Source organism: Neoarius graeffei, chromosome 11 (genome assembly GCF_027579695.1).
Source record: "Neoarius graeffei isolate fNeoGra1 chromosome 11, fNeoGra1.pri, whole genome shotgun sequence".
NCBI classification, from domain to species: domain Eukaryota; kingdom Metazoa; phylum Chordata; class Actinopteri; order Siluriformes; family Ariidae; genus Neoarius; species Neoarius graeffei.
The window spans coordinates 26,252,484-26,270,046 of NC_083579.1; the positions used below are offsets into that span (position 1 = coordinate 26,252,484).

A 17,563-nucleotide genomic window follows, 5' to 3' on the forward strand; every position below is an offset into this window, starting at 1 on the left:
TACTCACAGAGATTCTTCCAGATTCTCTGAATCTTTTGATGATATTATGCACTGTAGATGATGATATGTTCAAACTCTTTGCAATTTTACACTGTCGAACTCCTTTCTGATATTGCTCCACTATTTTTCGGCGCAGAATTAGGGCGATTGGTGATCCTCTTCCCATCTTTACTTCTGAGAGCCGCTGCCACTCCAAGATGCTCTTTTTATACCCAGTCATGTTAATGATCTATTGCCAATTGACCTAATGAGCTGCAATTTGGTCCTCCAGCTGTTCCTTTTTTGTACCTTTAACTTTTCCAGCCTCTTATTGCCCCTGTCCCAACTTTTTTGAGATGTGTTGCTGTCATGAAATTTCAAATGAGGCAATATTTGGCATGAAATTTCAAAATGTCTCACTTTCGACATTTGATATGTTGTCTATGTTCTATTGTGAATACAATATCGGTTTTTGAGATTTGTAAATTATTGCATTCCATTTTTATTTACAATTTGTACTTGGAATCGGGGTTGTATATATGTATGTGTGTGTGTGTGTGTGTGTGTGTGTGTGTGTGTGTGTGCGCGCGCAGTCATGTGAAAAGGAAAGTACACCCTCTTCCAGTTACATGCTTTTACCAATCAAGACATCACAAATCATCTGATCCTTACCAGGTCCTAAAATTATGCAAATCTAACCTCAGGTGTAAAGCAACATACAACAGATTCCACCGTCTGTGTTCTATTGTGAATACAATATCAGTTTTTGAGATTTGTAAATTATTGCATTCCGTTTTTATTTACAATTTGTACTTTGTCCCAACTTTTTTGGAATCGGGGTTGTAATTCTATGTATATTGTGAAGTGAACACCAAATACACAAAGGTTTTTATAGCTAGTTCCCTTTCAGGCCCTCTAACTTTACAAGGCTGAATAAGAACTATACATGTAAACACCCTCGTATTTTATCTTGGATACCAGGCTTTCACTTTTTCACTAAGTAACATATCAGGTGAGTTTTACTTTTCCCCCCAGGTGCCGTTTACTTTCTACACCCCTGATATGAAGTCAGAGGAGCTACAGAGGCCTCTTGGTGTTAATGTGTGACCAGAGAACTAACAGAGGCGTGGCAAACGTGCAGGAACACCCACACAAACACACCAACACTTCTCCCTGGCTAAGTTTAACACTCTGAGAAGCACTACGAGGAACAGCTGAACACATCTACTTGCAGTTTTGTGCTCCACAAAGATCTGTTTCAAGATGACAGCGTCTAGAGACGCCACCATATTTATTGACCTGAGCTTTCTTTCTCCAGAGGAGGAAGAGGTTATTCACAAAGTGCTTCTCAGAGATGAGGATTTGAAAAAGCATGAGATTGGGCGTGTAAGGTGAGTAGCTGTACAGGGATCTGGTTTCAATAACAAGATTGAACGGATGAATAATTTGGATGAATAATAATCTGTTTCGAGATTAGATTTGAGTTGGGTGGGTGGGTGGGTTGGTTGTTTGGTTACTTTTTTAGTTTTGCATTTGGTTTCTTAGTATGAGAGTTGTTAAAATGGTAACATTCGTGTTATGACATGCATCAATAGGAATTTTACCTGTACGCCTGAACATGTTTCCAGAAATGGGGTTAATTTGTCTCAAACTGTGGACAAAATAAAGACAGCAGACATGGTTAGTTATGCTTGATATATTTTTCTTATAAACAGTAGTACTTTAATCTATTGAAATATATTTGCAGAAATATCTAATGCAGTATATATCTCCATATTTCATCAATGTGCCATAGTTCAAGTGTCTTATAATGAATATCAATCTTGGGGTCCTAAATTTATTTATTTGGTTGGTTAAACCAATGTATTTCTGATTTTCTTTTTTCTTAATTCATTCCACACTTTAGAAACATTCAAGACTCCTTGATTTAGAGCTAGAAGCACTCGACTGTATATTCAAACAGTTTATTTGGGCTAATCTACAAATTTTAACATGCATAGCTGTGGTCAAAGGTTATAAACAGCCTCCATAATCATTCTCCAAACAAATAAGTGAAGGTCTGAACCAGAGATTAACTCAAATATCCAATCCGGAAGAAGAACTAGAAACTAGGAAAACTCAAACATAATTCTGGAAGACCTGAAAACAATGAGATGTGAGACAAACTGGGTCTGAATGCTAGAATTCGGATCTACAACTTGTATTAAAATACATCACGTTCTGAGCCATTTTTTTTTCAAAGAAAAAAAAGATGCTAATGTTGATATGATCCTGAAGTAGCTTGATGCAACAATTCATTTTACCAGAAAGTCAGCCACTGTAATAAACTCCAAATGCTAAGACTTATATCAAATTTGTAATTACATATAAACATGGAGAATTTGTCTGATGTCACCTTCATGTCTTTCGCACCTGGAATTAAATAAAGTTAATATTCTTCTCCCTTTAATTTTAAGTGTTTTTTGTTTATAAATGTAGTTGCACTAAATGCAGTTAATCCATCTGTATGACTGTTTACACCAGGAAGCTGAGGGAGTCGATTCCAGACCCGAAGCAGCTGAAGGTATTATCTGGTGAATGGTTCGAGGATCTGAAGTCGAAGCGGTATGGCCGCCAGCCGCACATCTCCGCCGTAGTCCGCTCCTCTATGAGATGGAAGAAATCAGCAGGTATTTGAGATTCTAATAAGATTAATGCTCAACATACAACAGCATCAGTTTCAATGCTATAACTGAACAGAACTAAGGGGTGTCTATGTTTTGAGCACGCATTGTTAATTACAGACAATAGGAAGTACTTTATAATTTAATAATGTTATAGTTCACTTGAACATTTGTTCTATGTCAGAAGAAAATCTTTCTAAATTGTATTTTACTACATTTTACTTTAATTTTTGCTTACTTCAGTGTGAGCGACTGTGATAAATTTCATATTTCTTTGTCTTTGAAGCTGAATGACAGCTTTTCACACTTGATTTTCATTAATAAACATGGAAAATAACATACCTGCTTATGTTTCATGTACAAAACTTGTATTCAGTAATTGGATTGTTATTTTAATTCACAAGGTGAAAATGTGAATTGAATTGCATTTAATCTAAACCTTAAAGGAACCGTAAATTTAGTAGTGTATTCAAGTTACCTTAAGATCAGCCCTTAAATTTAGTAATAAATAGCTAAATTAGGGATAAAATTAGCTCATGTTTAAACTCTTTAATTTTCTGTAAAGCTGCTTTGCGACAATATCTGTTGTTAAAAGTGCTATACAAATAAACTTGACCTAAAATACTTGACTAGTAGTACATTTAAGTACCTTTACTGAAAATTTTAAATTCATTAAATATACTAGTAACTTTAAGACCCTTTATTGGTATTCTTAAACATAGTCATGACTAAGTACATTTAAATGTTAAATTTAGTCATTTTAAGTGGCATCTAAAGGTTCTTTTTAACAGCATTTCCTTATCTTTAAGAAGTCATGGAAAGTCACTTAATTATACTATAAAAATTCTTAGTCATGAGTAAATATACTGAAATTTAGCATTTCATAAACTTTTAGGATACTTTTAAGAATCTCTTAAAGCTGTTCATTTGTCACGTGGTTCACTCACAAAATACATGAAACACAATTAACTAAGTAATAACCCCCCTGCCCCCCAAAAAAAGAATAGACTTGTTTAACTTTTCACCTGAACTTTTATGAATGATGAGACACTGGTTTGTCAAAACCCTTTAGCTTATAATTATGATAATCATCAATATTACTAATAATAATGGAAACATCTGTTGCTCTCAGTTACTCATTTTTAAGCAGTCTGCCAAATGAACGCACACACAGAAAAGTCACAGTTTATCTCTTGTTGCGTGTTGTTACAGGCCACAAACCGAATCCCTTCCTGAAGGCTGTGCCTGAGGATAAAAATGGAGAAAAGAACAAGACTTCCTCAGAGTAAGGCATTAATATTTTTGACCTTGCAAATGAACACGGAGAAACATCAGAACACACCACCCACTGTAAACACACAGGACGTGTGTGTGTGTGTGTGCGCTATATCATTCATTAACAGTGAAACTCAACACTCGGGCCACTAGTGCTGCATATAGATATCATTTAATATCATATTATTTATCTTGTACTTCTAATACTTGTGGAGACAACACGTGCCTATTTGTAGTGCATGGTTATTGTTTAGGTATTAACATATATTCTACTATACCAAGAGAAATTCCCTGGACATCTTGAATGTGGAGAACAATAATTCAGATATAGAGCAATGCAAACTTTGTTTTACATTACTCATGGTTCTTGCTGTTTATGGTTCATTGTGTGGTAAGTAATGTAAATAACTCAAGAGAATCATAATATAAGATGTTACAAAATTATTATTCAGAGGTCAAATTTGTGTTTTGGCATGAACACATTTGCAACTGGGACCTTTAATCTCCACCCACTTCAATATACAGTTTCTGTAACACTGATTTTCTACATACTCGTGTGTGTGCATGCTGATAAATACCAATCACCCACACATTAACAAATGTTACATTTGTTACATTTAGCTAGCTGATGTCCATAAAATTTCACAAAAGTAAAACTCTGAGCTGAAACTGACACAATGCGATTAAACAGTGAAAGAGTGCCTCCTACCGGTACGTATGCCATACATTAAATCTTTCAGTAATGCAGCTCAGCCTTTGCAGCATGTCAGCTACCATAGCTCTAGTGTCAATTTTATAATTTGAAGCCTGCCAATCAAATGAGTCTACATTATCATGTAAATTTACAACAACTCAAGAGCTTGCAAAAGATTCAAACGTGTTTCTGAACTAAATGGATTTCCATTGAATAAATGAAAATGGATAAATTCATTCATACCCAGGTTAATAAATGACTGGATATGCAAAACCTCTTTTGTAAACTCCTAGGATTTTTTTGTGTGTCTTAACAAAATTAGTGTTGCAACTCTTAGAGTTTGAAGTGCAGTAATTCTCAAAAAACGTGTTACCATTTGTAAACAAGTCACCAATTACTAATCAGTTCTAGTGGGGCAGAGCCTGTTGAGCTATCCCCCCCCCCCCCCCCCCCCCCCCCCCCAACAGTTGCAACTTCCTAACTTTGAGAAAGTATGCAATATTTGGGGTGTGGGCATTCATTGCTTCTCATTTGGTATACTACGTCATTGTGGTAAGATGAATTTGTATTTCTAATAATGACTGGGTTACTTGAAAAACATGGCTGTTGTCAGCCAATCAGTTTTCAGTAGATATTTCACATGGTTAGAATTGAGCCTGGTGGAAAACACCAGGCTGTGACAATTTGACAGCAGGAATGATAAAAGGCATCAGTATGTACCAAGAACTATGCAAGAGAATATGGTGTACAGGGAAATGGCCACTTGCTTGGAAAAGATCAGTATTTTATATCTGTGCCTAAGAAAGGAGATTTAAAAGAATGCTCAAATTATTGACCAATATCACTTATAAGCCACGCCAGTAAAATACTCCTGAAGATCATTCAGAGAAGACTAGAATCCAAACTAGAAGAGGAAGTCAGTAGTGCACAGGCAAGATTCAGAAGAAATGTAGGCACAAAAGACCAGATTTTCATTTTGAAAATAATTATACAAAAATGCAGATAATTTAGCCAGGATTTGTATATATACAACCCCGATTCCAAAAAAGGTGGGACAAAGTACAAATTGTAAATAAAAACAGAATTCAATAATTTACAAATCTCAAAAACTGATATTGTATTCACAATAGAACATAGACAACATATCAAATATCGAAAGTGAGACATTTTGAAATTTCATGCCAAATATTGGCGCATTTGAAATTTCATGACAGCAACACATCTCAAAAAAGTTGGGACGGGGCAATAACGCTACGTTCACACTGCAAGGCTTAATGCTCAATTCCGATTTTTTTGTGAAATCCGATTTTTTTGTGAGGTCGTTCACATTAACAAATATATGCGACTTGTATGTGATCCTCAGTATGAACGAAAAGCGACCTAAAAGTGTTCCGCATGCGCACTGCAGGATACGACGACGTCACACGCAGTGAGCATGGCCAGTGTTTACGGAAGTAAAACCGCCCGGTTGCGGTATGACTCATCCAATCTAGCTTGAATAGCTGCATCCCCCCAAATGGAAATCAGCTCCCTAACCTCTGCGTCCTTCCATTGAGAAGATTCAGAAACTTCACAGCCCGAAGCGTCCCTCGCATTGATGTCATGCGCAGGGGCGCAGATACGTTTTTTGAACTGGGGGGGACAAAGCTGCCAGCAAACCAACCCCAACCCCGATATGCCTGTCAAACTTATTGTTAGTAACCATAGCAACCAAGCTCGAGCTCGCAACCTGTGCAGTCTGCGCAGCTCAACCAACCGAATATCAGTCTTTGTTTTGTTTTATGTGAGTTGTTGCAACTATATGTATACACTGCTGTGCACCTCAATAAACCGAATGGTAATTAGTCTTTTGATTTTTCCGTGAGGTTTGCCTTATGCAAAGAAAGGCAGCATAGACGTTTTTTCCTCCCTATAAGTGGGGGGGACCGAACGAGGTGAATTTAAGGGCCCGTTTACACGAGGACGCTGTCGGGTAAAAACGACTAAATATTTTATCGGAAGTGCCTTTCGTCTACACGGGGACGGCGTTTCCGAGGCTGAAAAACGGAAAAAATTGAAAACGCCTTCCAAAGTGGATAAGTTAAAAACGGCCCCCGTTGCATATCCGTCTAAACTACCCAATACGCGAAACTCTGCTCGGATCTGCTCACGTCGGGTACGCGTTTACGTCATACATATGTCATATACTGTACATGCCAGCCCGGGAAGTAAGAAAGTAAGTAAAAAAGTAAGAGCATGTCTGATTACATCGATCCAACGGACCTTCAAGCTGCTCTGGCAGCTTTAATAAACGTCCAGGAGTCCTTCGAACATCTATACCGAATCTGCACATATACCATTAATGAACAGAGGCGGGTATAGTATGCTCTTACTTTTTTACTTACTTTCTTACTTACCATAGCCAGAGTAGTCAAAGTTTTCGTGGCGCAGATGTGCAGATCAGACAAGACGGAAGATGTTGCGCATGCGTGCAGACATAGCGGAGGTCTTTCACAGCACCGCCTGGCATGCACATCTGTGACAGAGCGCAATGCGTCTGTCACTAAACAGCGGTTCCTCCCGCTGGTCATGTTTCAGTGGTCAAGCGCAATGGACTAAACCACAGTTGCAAAGACATTCCAAATACAATCTGTGTTGTATGTTTGTTGTGGGTTTGGTAATGGGGGCTTTACAAGTATGTTTTGTTACGGGTACATTTGTTACAACTTTTAGATATGTAAACCTGAAATGTTTGGTACATGTGTTCATAGTAAAAGACGCGACACAGGTTTAAACAGCGCAAGCATTTATTAGTTTTTACTATAAACAATAGCGTGTAAAGATTCATTAAGTGCGCACGTTTAACATCTGAATCCTTTTCTGCTAGAGTTTATCTAACATCAGCCAGAAATGTTTGTAGCCATTTACCTGCTGTAGTCTTCCGGGTGCGGGACCAAACCAGAACGCAGGTCTGAAAGCGCTTTTCAAGGTTTCTTCCGCGATGCGCGGGAAAGCAGCTCATTAGAGCGGAGAGAAATGGTCTAAAAATCTTAAGTAAGTGTTTGTTGTAATATTTAAGGTCTGCACATTGTTGTAGGAGTGTAATGCATGCAGTGAAAATGTTTAGAACTGTTAAAATCTGTCTAGATGTGTTGATTGATTTTAATTGTGTTAAGACTGTGCCGTAGTCTTTTAAATATGCGCTGCACTGTTCATTGGGGGGATGGCCTCGGCAGGGAGAGGACGCATGACTTGAGCTCTGTGTGAGTAATGCCAGAGTAGCCTAGCTTGCGTGGGCATTTTGTCCCAGAATTTTTTTTTTGTTTGGTTTTGTCATCAGTGTTTTTTTTGTTTGTTTGTTTGTTTGTCCTGTTTGTGTTAACTGCCGGCTTAAGAATAAAAAGAAAACTATTTTTGTACAAGAATTTTCCTTATTTTGCTCATCATTCTGACTGACTACTCCATCCGCTCGGCACACTCTATTACAACATCCAATTGAATTCCACACATTTATGCGTCACCGTATAGACGCAGATTTCCTCCTTGAAAACGGTCGTGTAGACGCGGAAAAAAGTGAGAACAAAAACGGACTTTTGCGTTTTTGTTTCAGACCGTCCCCGTGTAAAGTGGGCCTAAATATGACTCGTCCCACCCTCTATCTGCGCCCGTGATTATGCGCCATGTTGTTGTAACTTTTTTGAGAGACCCGCCGCCTACTTCAGCGCAGAATAGTGACGTTTGTGGCTTGTTGATGACGTGAAAGTCGGATGAATGCGACCTGGCGGTTCAGACTGAAGTCGCATATGAAAAGAGCGGATAGGAATCGGAATTAGCACCACATATCCAAACGGCCTGGGTCGGATTTGAAAAAATCGGATCTGTGTCGTTCATATTGTCAATAAAAGATCGGATACAGGTCACATATGGGCGAAAAGATCGGATTTGAGTCACTTCAGCCTGCAGTGTGAACGTAGCCTAAGAGGCTGGAAAAGTTAAAGGTACAAAAAAGGAACAGCTGGAGGACCAAATTGCAACTCATTAGGTCAATTGGCAATAGGTCATTAACATGACTGGGTATAAAAAGAGCATCTTGGAGTGGCAGCAGCTCTCAGAAGTAAAGAGGATCACCAATCCCCCTAATTCTGCGCTGACAAATAGTGGAGCAATATCAGAAAGGAGTTCGACAGTGTAAAATTGCAAAGAGTTTGAACATATCATCATCTACAGTGCATAATATCATCAAAAGATTCAGAGAATCTGGAAGAATCTCTGCGCGTAAGGGTCAAAGCCAGAAAACCATACTGGGTGCCCGTGATCTTTGGGCCCTTAGACGGCACTGCATCACATACAGGCATGCTTCTGTATTGGAAATCACAAAATGGGCTCAGAAATATTTCCAGAGAACATTATCTGTGAACACAATTCACCGTGCCATCCGCCGTTGCCAGCTAAAACTGTATAGTTCAAAGAAGAAGCCGTATCTAAACATGATCCAGAAGCGCAGATGTCTTCTCTGGGCCAAGGCTCATTTAAAATGGACTGTGGCAAAGTGGAAAACTGTTCTGTGGTCAGACAAATCAAAATTTGAAGTTCTTTATGGAAATCAGGGACGCCGTGTCATTCGGACGAAAGAGGAGAAGGACGACCCAAGTTATAATCAGCGCTCAGTTCAGAAGCCTGCATCTCTGATGGTATGGGGTTGCATTAGTGCGTGTGGTATGGGCAGCCTACACATCTGGAAAGACACCATCAGTGCTGAAAGGTATATCCAGGTTCTAGAGCAACATATGCTCCCATCCAGACGACGTCTCTTTCAGGGAAGACCTTGCATTTTCCAACATGACAATGCCAAACCACATACTGCATCAATTACAGCATCATGGCTGCATAGAAGGGTCCGGGTACTGAACTGGCCAGCCTGCAGTCCAGATCTTTCACCCATAGAAAACATTTGGCGCATCATAAAACGGAAGATACGACAAAAAAAGACCTAAGACAGTTGAGCAACTAGAATCCTACATTAGACAAGAATGGGTTAACATTCCTATCCCTAAACTTGAGCAACTTGTCTCCTCAGTCCCCAGACGTTTACAGACTGTTGTAAAGAGAAAAGGGGATGTCTCACAGTGGTAAACATGGCCTTGTCCCAACTTTTTTGAGATGTGTTGTTGTCATGAAATTTAAAATCACCTAATTTTTCTCTTTAAATGATACATTTTCTCAGTTTAAACATTTGATATGTCATCTATGTTCTATTCTGAATACAATACGGAATTTTGAAACTTCCACATCATTGCATTCCATTTTTATTTACAATTTGTACTTTGTCCCAACTTTTTTGGAATCGGGGTTGTACACTTTATAGACTATTCTAAGGCCTTTGACTGTATATTACACAACAAACTATGGGAGACAATGAAAGTGATGGGTTTTAATATACAGGAAATAAAGTTAATAAGTGTCCTGTATAAAGATCAACAAGCAGTGATGTGTACAAGTTGTGGCAGCACAGAATGGTTCCCAGTTCAAAGAGGAGTAAGACAACATTGCAAACCTTACTTATTCAATTTGTACACGGAAGCAATCATGGGAGAAGTGGATGATGATAATATAAATGGACAGTTTGAACAGTTAAATATCCAAGGACACAAAATTAGAGATCTTCATTATACAAATGACACAGTATTACTATCCCAAACAAGAAATGGACTCATTAATCACCTCAACAAAACAACACAACGAGAATAAAAATCTAAAATTAAATGTTAAGACAAAAGTCCTGATAAAGTAAAGAAAACTGCACCAATACAAATCAATGGTGAAACCTTGGAAAACATTAACAAATATGAATATCTAGGAAGTACAGTAACACATAATGGTGACGGAATGACAGAGATGAGAAAAAGGCTAGCAACTGTGATGAACAAATTAGTTTATCACAGTTAGTGGCTTATAAGTGAAAAAGCTCTGGGTTGGTCAGGACAGTCAAACAAAGCTTAAGATAGTAAGAGCATGCATATTTCCAATGGTAATATATGGTTGTGAAACATGGACAATGACAAAAACGGTCATAAAAGCTGTGAATGCTTTTGAAATGAAATGCTACCATAAGATATTGAGAGTTCCATGGACTGAACACAGAACAAATCAATCAATACGAGAAGAATTAAACATTAAAGAAGAGTGGTTGGTGAATTTCATACCTAAGCCAAAGCTGAAATACTTTGGACACTTGAAGAGACATGATGGACTTGGGAAGATAATTATGGAAGGAAAGATGAATGGAAAAAGGCCTGGGGAAGACCAAGGAGACAATGGGAGAGATATATACAGGAAGTTTTAAACAGAACAATAGTGGAAGCAGGCAGACTGGCTCTGGATAGAGAATGATTCTGGGAGGCTGTCAGGGATGCTATGTCCTCATGGATGGATGGATAGATAGATGGATGGATAGGTAGATGGATACCATAGATAGAGACCATAGATCGATAGATACCGTAGATAGATTTGAGCTGCTATTATGAGAATTGAACAATATGGTCATCTGTGGTTGCTTTATTGTTCTAAGTAACTTGGTAAGATGACTATAACTACTAGTACTACTATTACTGCTATGACTATTAATACTACTAAATCTACTGACTATAACTACTACTACTCCTACTACTTACTACTGCTATTACTACAACTACACTCGTAATACTGCTAGTACTACCATTATTACTACCAATTCTAATAATCTTTTCCTTAACGAACACTAGATTAACATTTAACAAACCATATACTTCACAATTAATACACAAGTAATGATCAAGTTGACACTTGCCTCGATTGATGTTTTTTTTTTAAATAAGAAACCAAATAAGCAGAATACTCAATGTTTGCATTAACCAATGTTTAGCCCATATCATCAAGTAAAATTAAGTCCACAACGAGTTACATAAAGAACACCTTAATATGTTCAGGAACATTTTAGAAACATGTTATTTATGTTTTCATTTATGTGGACTTACTTGGACTTTTTTTGATCCTTCATTAACATGGTATGGAACATCAGTGCTGAGCTTGATGATTTGTTAATAAATAATTGGTTAAAGGAACCTCAAGATTATTAAGTGCTACCAATAATTTATCTATTATTTAATAAAATAATCAAGCACAATTAACTCCAGATGCATGTAAAGATAAGTGCAATAATTGTAAGCAAAAAATTTTTTAACGAAGTGTACAGTATAAGCTTATATTAATGGAGCATCAAAATACAATTTAATGAGACACTTCATTATGGTTTGTTTTTACTGAACATCATGTAAACTCAGTAGCATATGTTTGCTTGTTCCAAATGATTGCTTAGCTGGATCGTTAGCCCCATGCTTTCTTTTGTGACTTCTCATAATTTATAATATTGCCTAAGGTTAAGCAGTCTTGGCTGTATCCATTATGCTTTTATTACAGGAAAATAATATTATCAAATATTAATATACTGAAAATGAAAAATGTTTTTCCCCCTCTTTTTTTTTTTTTGGCAAGTGTATCCGCCGACCCCCGATCGATTCATCCAGCTCTCAGTGTACAGGTTTGTCTCACTTTTTATTTATTTTTTCTGCACATTTCTCGACATGTTCTCAGCAATTTTCTTTCCTCAACACAATGACTGATTGCTCTAGGTACAGCAGGAAAACAAAGATGAAGCTGTCATTTTAGAAGGTGAGTTTCAGTGGGCAGAATGACATCCTGCCTAATTGGCTTTACATGTTTACATGGTTTACATTTATTAATTTGATGGACGCTTTTAGACACATACAGAATAAAAGCTTCTTTCTCAGGTTATTTGGATACACGCTTCATAAATTTCCTTTTGTGGAAACCGAACATTTAACTATCCATGACCCCTTAACGATCCATTAAATGAGTCTGTTTTTTTAAAATTGTTAATTAAGAATAAAGTAAACATTCCCAAAGAGGTTCTGATTGTCATTGGTTAAGGGTTCTAGATTACTTTTTTTTAAAGGCTTGTAACACCCAAGTAAAGCTTAAATATATTCAGCTGTGAATATGTGAAATGTCTTGATTGATCATGAAATGTAAATAATTTTGATACTTTCAGTTGCTGGTCAGCTTGACCAATTCCTCATCTATAAAGCTGTAATAAAATTTTTGTTCAATTTTGCTTAACATTTATACCTATTGTAAAAATTTATGTAAAAGTTAGTGTTGCCACCGTATAGTGGATTTTCCAATAACCATGCATGCTTGAAGTGTTTCTTTTTATACTACAAAAATGCATCAATAATTGTATATATTTTTTATTAAAAAATGGCATTACCTGTTTTATTTAGGTTTTATTTATAGTTGCATTTATTCTTGAACATCCACAAAGCAAGTTGGTTCATATTATCACTTACTACATTACAATAACTATAAACATACAAACATGGTCGTCTCCTCACCAGTGTCTCCTTTTTGTCTCTTGAAATTAGGAAAGGGAGGGGGGAAAAAAAACTAAACAAAACCCCACTCAGCTTGACATGTTTCTGAGAAACCTTTCATGGGTTGGAAAATTAGGTTACAGCCTTATATCTGATTGTTCCAAAATGTTGACACTAGAGACTTCTTCCTTAAATATGATATAAATGTCTCCATAAAGTCACCATATCAACAATTACAAGTTTTCTCCATTCATTTGGAGCGTCCATTATGCAAGTCCATGTGTAACTTGTTAATTATAGAAATGATAATCTATTAGAATGAGTGCATAAATACAAACCTTGCAACTGAAACTACTTTCAGAGTTGCTGTTATAGAAAATTAATCACCTTTGAGATAATCACAACTGGGAATTCAATGTCACTGTGGTATAACTTGCAAAACTGCACTTTTTTGACTTCTTGGTCTCTAACTATAATTGTAATATTTTTCAGAGTCACCTAGAGATAAATTAAATACTCCTGTACTTGAAGTTATTGAAGTAGGACGTCAATCAGAAGCAAAACTTCAAGATCAAACACCAAGTGTTGAGTCTCTGGATCTAGATCCTGTTCAGGAGTTGAAGACAAAAGCTGGCATTGCAAAAGAAACCAGCAGAAAAATATCAGATCCTGGAAGAACACCATTGAAAGAAGGCAAGGGTTTGGAGACCAGTTTGGAGATGAGACCAAAACAGACAGATGGAAACACGTCTAGAAATTTTGAGATACGATCATTTAGTAAAGCACAGGAAACCTCGAATTGGGAATTACGCCAGCTTGGCAGTGGTGATGAGCCAAATAAGCCCCAATCAAAGGGTGAGGTTGTCATCATAAACTCTAACAACAGTACAGAACTGGAAGTGACGAGCAAGCAGAATAATCCGATACCTGAAAGGGCGATGAATTCTGGATTTGGATTCAAAGAAGAAATTCAGGCTCCGATACCAAAGAAAAGATCTAGTAAAGAAATCAGAGTCATGAACATCACCAACAAGCAAACAACTCCGACAAGGATGGCGGAGTTAAGTGTAGATTTAAACGCAAAAAAAGATCCAGATATTCTTGAGGATCTAAAAACAAGTCCAGTTAATAATGTAAACATACCAGAGCATATTGATTTGGACCAGAAGAGTTTAGATCCAGTACAGAAAGAAAAGGAAAAAGCTGTTCAGGAAATCATGGTTTCTGATTTTAAACGAAGATCTCCAACAAGGACGGAGGAATTAAGTATAGATATAAATGTGAGCGAGGATCCAGATATTCTTGAAGGTCCAGTTAATAATTTAAACATGGCAAAATGTGTTAACTGCGACCAAGAGAGTTTAGATCCAGTTCAGAAAGGAAAGGGACGAGCTGTTGAAGAAATCCTAGTCACTGACTTGAAACAAAGATCTCCAACAAGGAAAGAGGAATTAAAAGTAGATTTAAATCTGGACATTACTGAGGATTTAGACAAGGGACCAGTTCACAAGGATGTCCATAAAGATAACAGATTAGAGGACATGAACAGAGATGAGCTCCAAGAATCAGTTCTGAAAAATAAAAATGAAGCTGCTGAGGAACTTAAAAGTGACTTTGATGAGGAAACAAGGAAGACTGAAAGCACTAATGAAAAAGAATTGAAGGAGATTGAAGAAACCAGTGGACCAGAACCAGAAGAAAGTTTTCAAGACAGGGTAGATGAAAGTGAGATCTCTGAAAGCAGTATTCTTGCTAGCGTGTATGCACGCGCCACAAGGTCCAAATCGGGTGTGTCGGAAACACCTTTCGCACAAGACCCAGTGCAGAAAACTGTAGATGTGATTCCGACTATAGTGATTGCGCCATCTGAATCCGAGGAGCCAAAAGAAATGGCATGTAAGTGCTTACAAGTGCATTATTTCAGAGGAAAATACATCTCTGTCTCTCTCTTTCCCTCTCTCTCCATTCTTTTCTTGAAGTGTTGAGTATATGGTTCCCCCCTCCCCCCACTCTACAAGAGCACACATTCTTTATTTATATCCACTATCACCTTTCCCACCCATGCACATTGCACAAACTCTTTGGCATTAAATTACTGGACAGTTCTTTACAATCCAGTTGAAGCCTTTGTGCTCTTGGCACTGACACACCCACGATTACATTAACCCTTTTTTCTCATATCATAAGAACAGTGTTATCTGTTTTGCTTTCACAGGTGTAAAGAATGAAACACCTGCCCCTGAAGCACTTATTGAGGTTGCAATACCTGGCATAGATACCTGGGAGGTCTGTTTTATTTCACACACTGTAGCACTTGGTAATACAAAATGTAAGGAATTAAAACCAGTTTGTAATAGGGATCTAATAAATTGATAAATACCACCTCCTCCACCATCAAGTCCTTCTGGTTAGTAATTTGTATGCCTGAAATTCCCATATAATACTACAAAAAGGAGGAACCTGATTTTTATACAAAATTTCAGCCCTTTTGGGATCAGTTTCAAAATCTAATCAAATATTCAACCACTTGCTCTTCAGATATCATACTAAAGAAACTCTGACCGTGTATGCACAAACACACTTGAAATAAATATATAAAAGGCATTAAATTAAACCAAATGTTCTATAGACCTACATATTGTTAAAGAAGTGTACACTGCAGTGTTTATGACAATGCTAATAATAATAATTTATATAAGAAATAATACACGTTATAGAAAAGTCCTCAATGTCAAATTGCTGTGATGCACCCTGAAGTTGTTTATAAAATGTTTTAATCCTTTCATACCACCGGCAATATGTTCTTTATAGAGATGAGACAAAATGCACAGCTTAACTGGTTCCTAAGAAAGTCTTGAAGATTTTCCTATGGAAAGAAAAAACCCGCACAGCTTTTTTTTCTGACTCCTTAAAAGAAAAAAAAAGTGCTGGCACTGGAGCCTCCTTCCATAAATTGTAAATAAAATGGTACTGGACTTGTGTTATGTGGCATATCTACCATACAAAGTCCCTGTGTGTAAGCTGTTACTATAGAAACAATACCGCATTACAGTGACTGCATTAAAAGGCTAGAGAACTGATTTGAATTAAAGTCATCATTGTTGTTAAAGCTGCTGGTGTAGAAAATTAATCGGCACCATCAGATTAGAGAATTCAATAGGATGTGAAAAGTATAAACAATAAGTGAGAAAATGAAGATTTGGTGGTGGTGGTGGGGGTTTGAAAACTGTAATACATCAAATAACAGATCAAATAATAAAGATATAACCATCCTCCCTTGTTACATTTTATAGTATGATTTACTTAATCTTTAAATTTTTGGGAGTTTTATTGAGTCGTTATTGTGCTCACACGCTATGCTCTGTGTTTCTCTCCCCCATTATAACCCCTCTCCAGGATGAGGGCGTGGACTCTAATGAGGACAGCAGCTCAGTGTCCAGCCATGACTCAGATTTGTCAGGAAAAATGGGCCAGTTATCTGCCAGTACACTTTCAGTCACAGAGGTGAGACACTGACGGTTTAAAATGTTTAAGTCCTGTTTTTTTTTTTCAAAATTCTGATGTCATACATTTTATTTACCTAGTAAAGCATACATACACTAAGCACAGTATTAATTTTTGTTGCCTGATATTGACTTGGCTATTTACAATCATCTGAAGTAAAGTAATATTAATGTAACTATACTTAAAGCCAAACAAAACCCAAAAAATAAATTCTGTTTGCTGATAATGGCAAACATGACTGATGCCCCTCCCCCCAGCACATTTTAATTAAGACTAAAACTTTACCATCAGTTTATCCATTTTAAAAGTTGCAAAATTGCTAAAAAATAGGCTTACCTGGACACGGCCATTTATGCTGAAACTGGATATCTGCTTGTGACGTTGCTTGAACACAAGTACACTGTTTTGCCTTAGAAATTTTTTGTAATTTTTTTTTTTGAGTTTTGTTGTTCAAACATGGAAAATGTTGCTGAACAAAAAGCAATTCAATCGTACAGTGGTGCTTGAAAGTTTGTGAACCCTTTAGAATTTTCTATATTTCTGCATAAATATGACCTTAAACATCAGATTTTCACACAAGTCCTAAAAGTAGATAAACAGAACCCAGTTAAACAAATGAGACAAAAATATTATACTTGGTAATTTATTTATTGAGGAAAATGATCCGATATTACATGTCTGTGAGTGGCAAAAGTATGTGAACCTTTGCTTTCAGTATCTGGTGTGACCCCCTTGTGCAGCAATAACTGCAACTAAACGTTTGCGGTAACTGTTGATCAGTCCTGCACACCGGCTTGGAGGAACTTTAGCCCATTCCTCCATACAGAACAGCTTCAACTCTGGGATGTTGGTGGGTTTCCTCATATGAACTGCTCGCTTCAGGTCCTTCCACAACATTTCCATTGGATTAAGGTCAGGACTTTGACTTGGCCATTCCAAAACATTAACTTTATTCTTCTTTAACCATTCTTTGGTAGAATGACTTGTGTGCTTAGGGTCGTTGTCTTGCTGCATGACCCACCTTCTCTTGAGATTCAGTT

At 37.2% G+C, this 17,563-nt stretch overlaps 1 protein-coding gene across 2 annotated transcripts in view; it reads left to right on the forward strand.

Annotated features, from left to right (window-relative positions):
* The first annotated feature begins 1,133 nt into the window (after positions 1-1,133).
* si:ch211-266g18.6 (synaptotagmin-like protein 1) overlaps positions 1,134-17,563 on the forward strand; it is a 32,552-nt gene continuing 16,122 nt past the window's right edge. Inside the window, exons 1-8 of one of the 2 annotated variants that reach the window (XM_060933675.1) lie at positions 1,134-1,370; positions 2,503-2,648; positions 3,855-3,927; positions 12,121-12,166; positions 12,258-12,297; positions 13,512-14,915; positions 15,235-15,305; positions 16,416-16,523. In XM_060933675.1, the coding sequence (XP_060789658.1) occupies positions 1,243-1,370; positions 2,503-2,648; positions 3,855-3,927; positions 12,121-12,166; positions 12,258-12,297; positions 13,512-14,915; positions 15,235-15,305; positions 16,416-16,523 (2,016 nt within the window). In that variant the 5' untranslated portion in view covers positions 1,134-1,242. The remainder of the gene's footprint in view (positions 1,371-2,502; positions 2,649-3,854; positions 3,928-12,120; positions 12,167-12,257; positions 12,298-13,511; positions 14,916-15,234; positions 15,306-16,415; positions 16,524-17,563) is intronic. The other variant, XM_060933676.1, reaches the window with a different exon arrangement.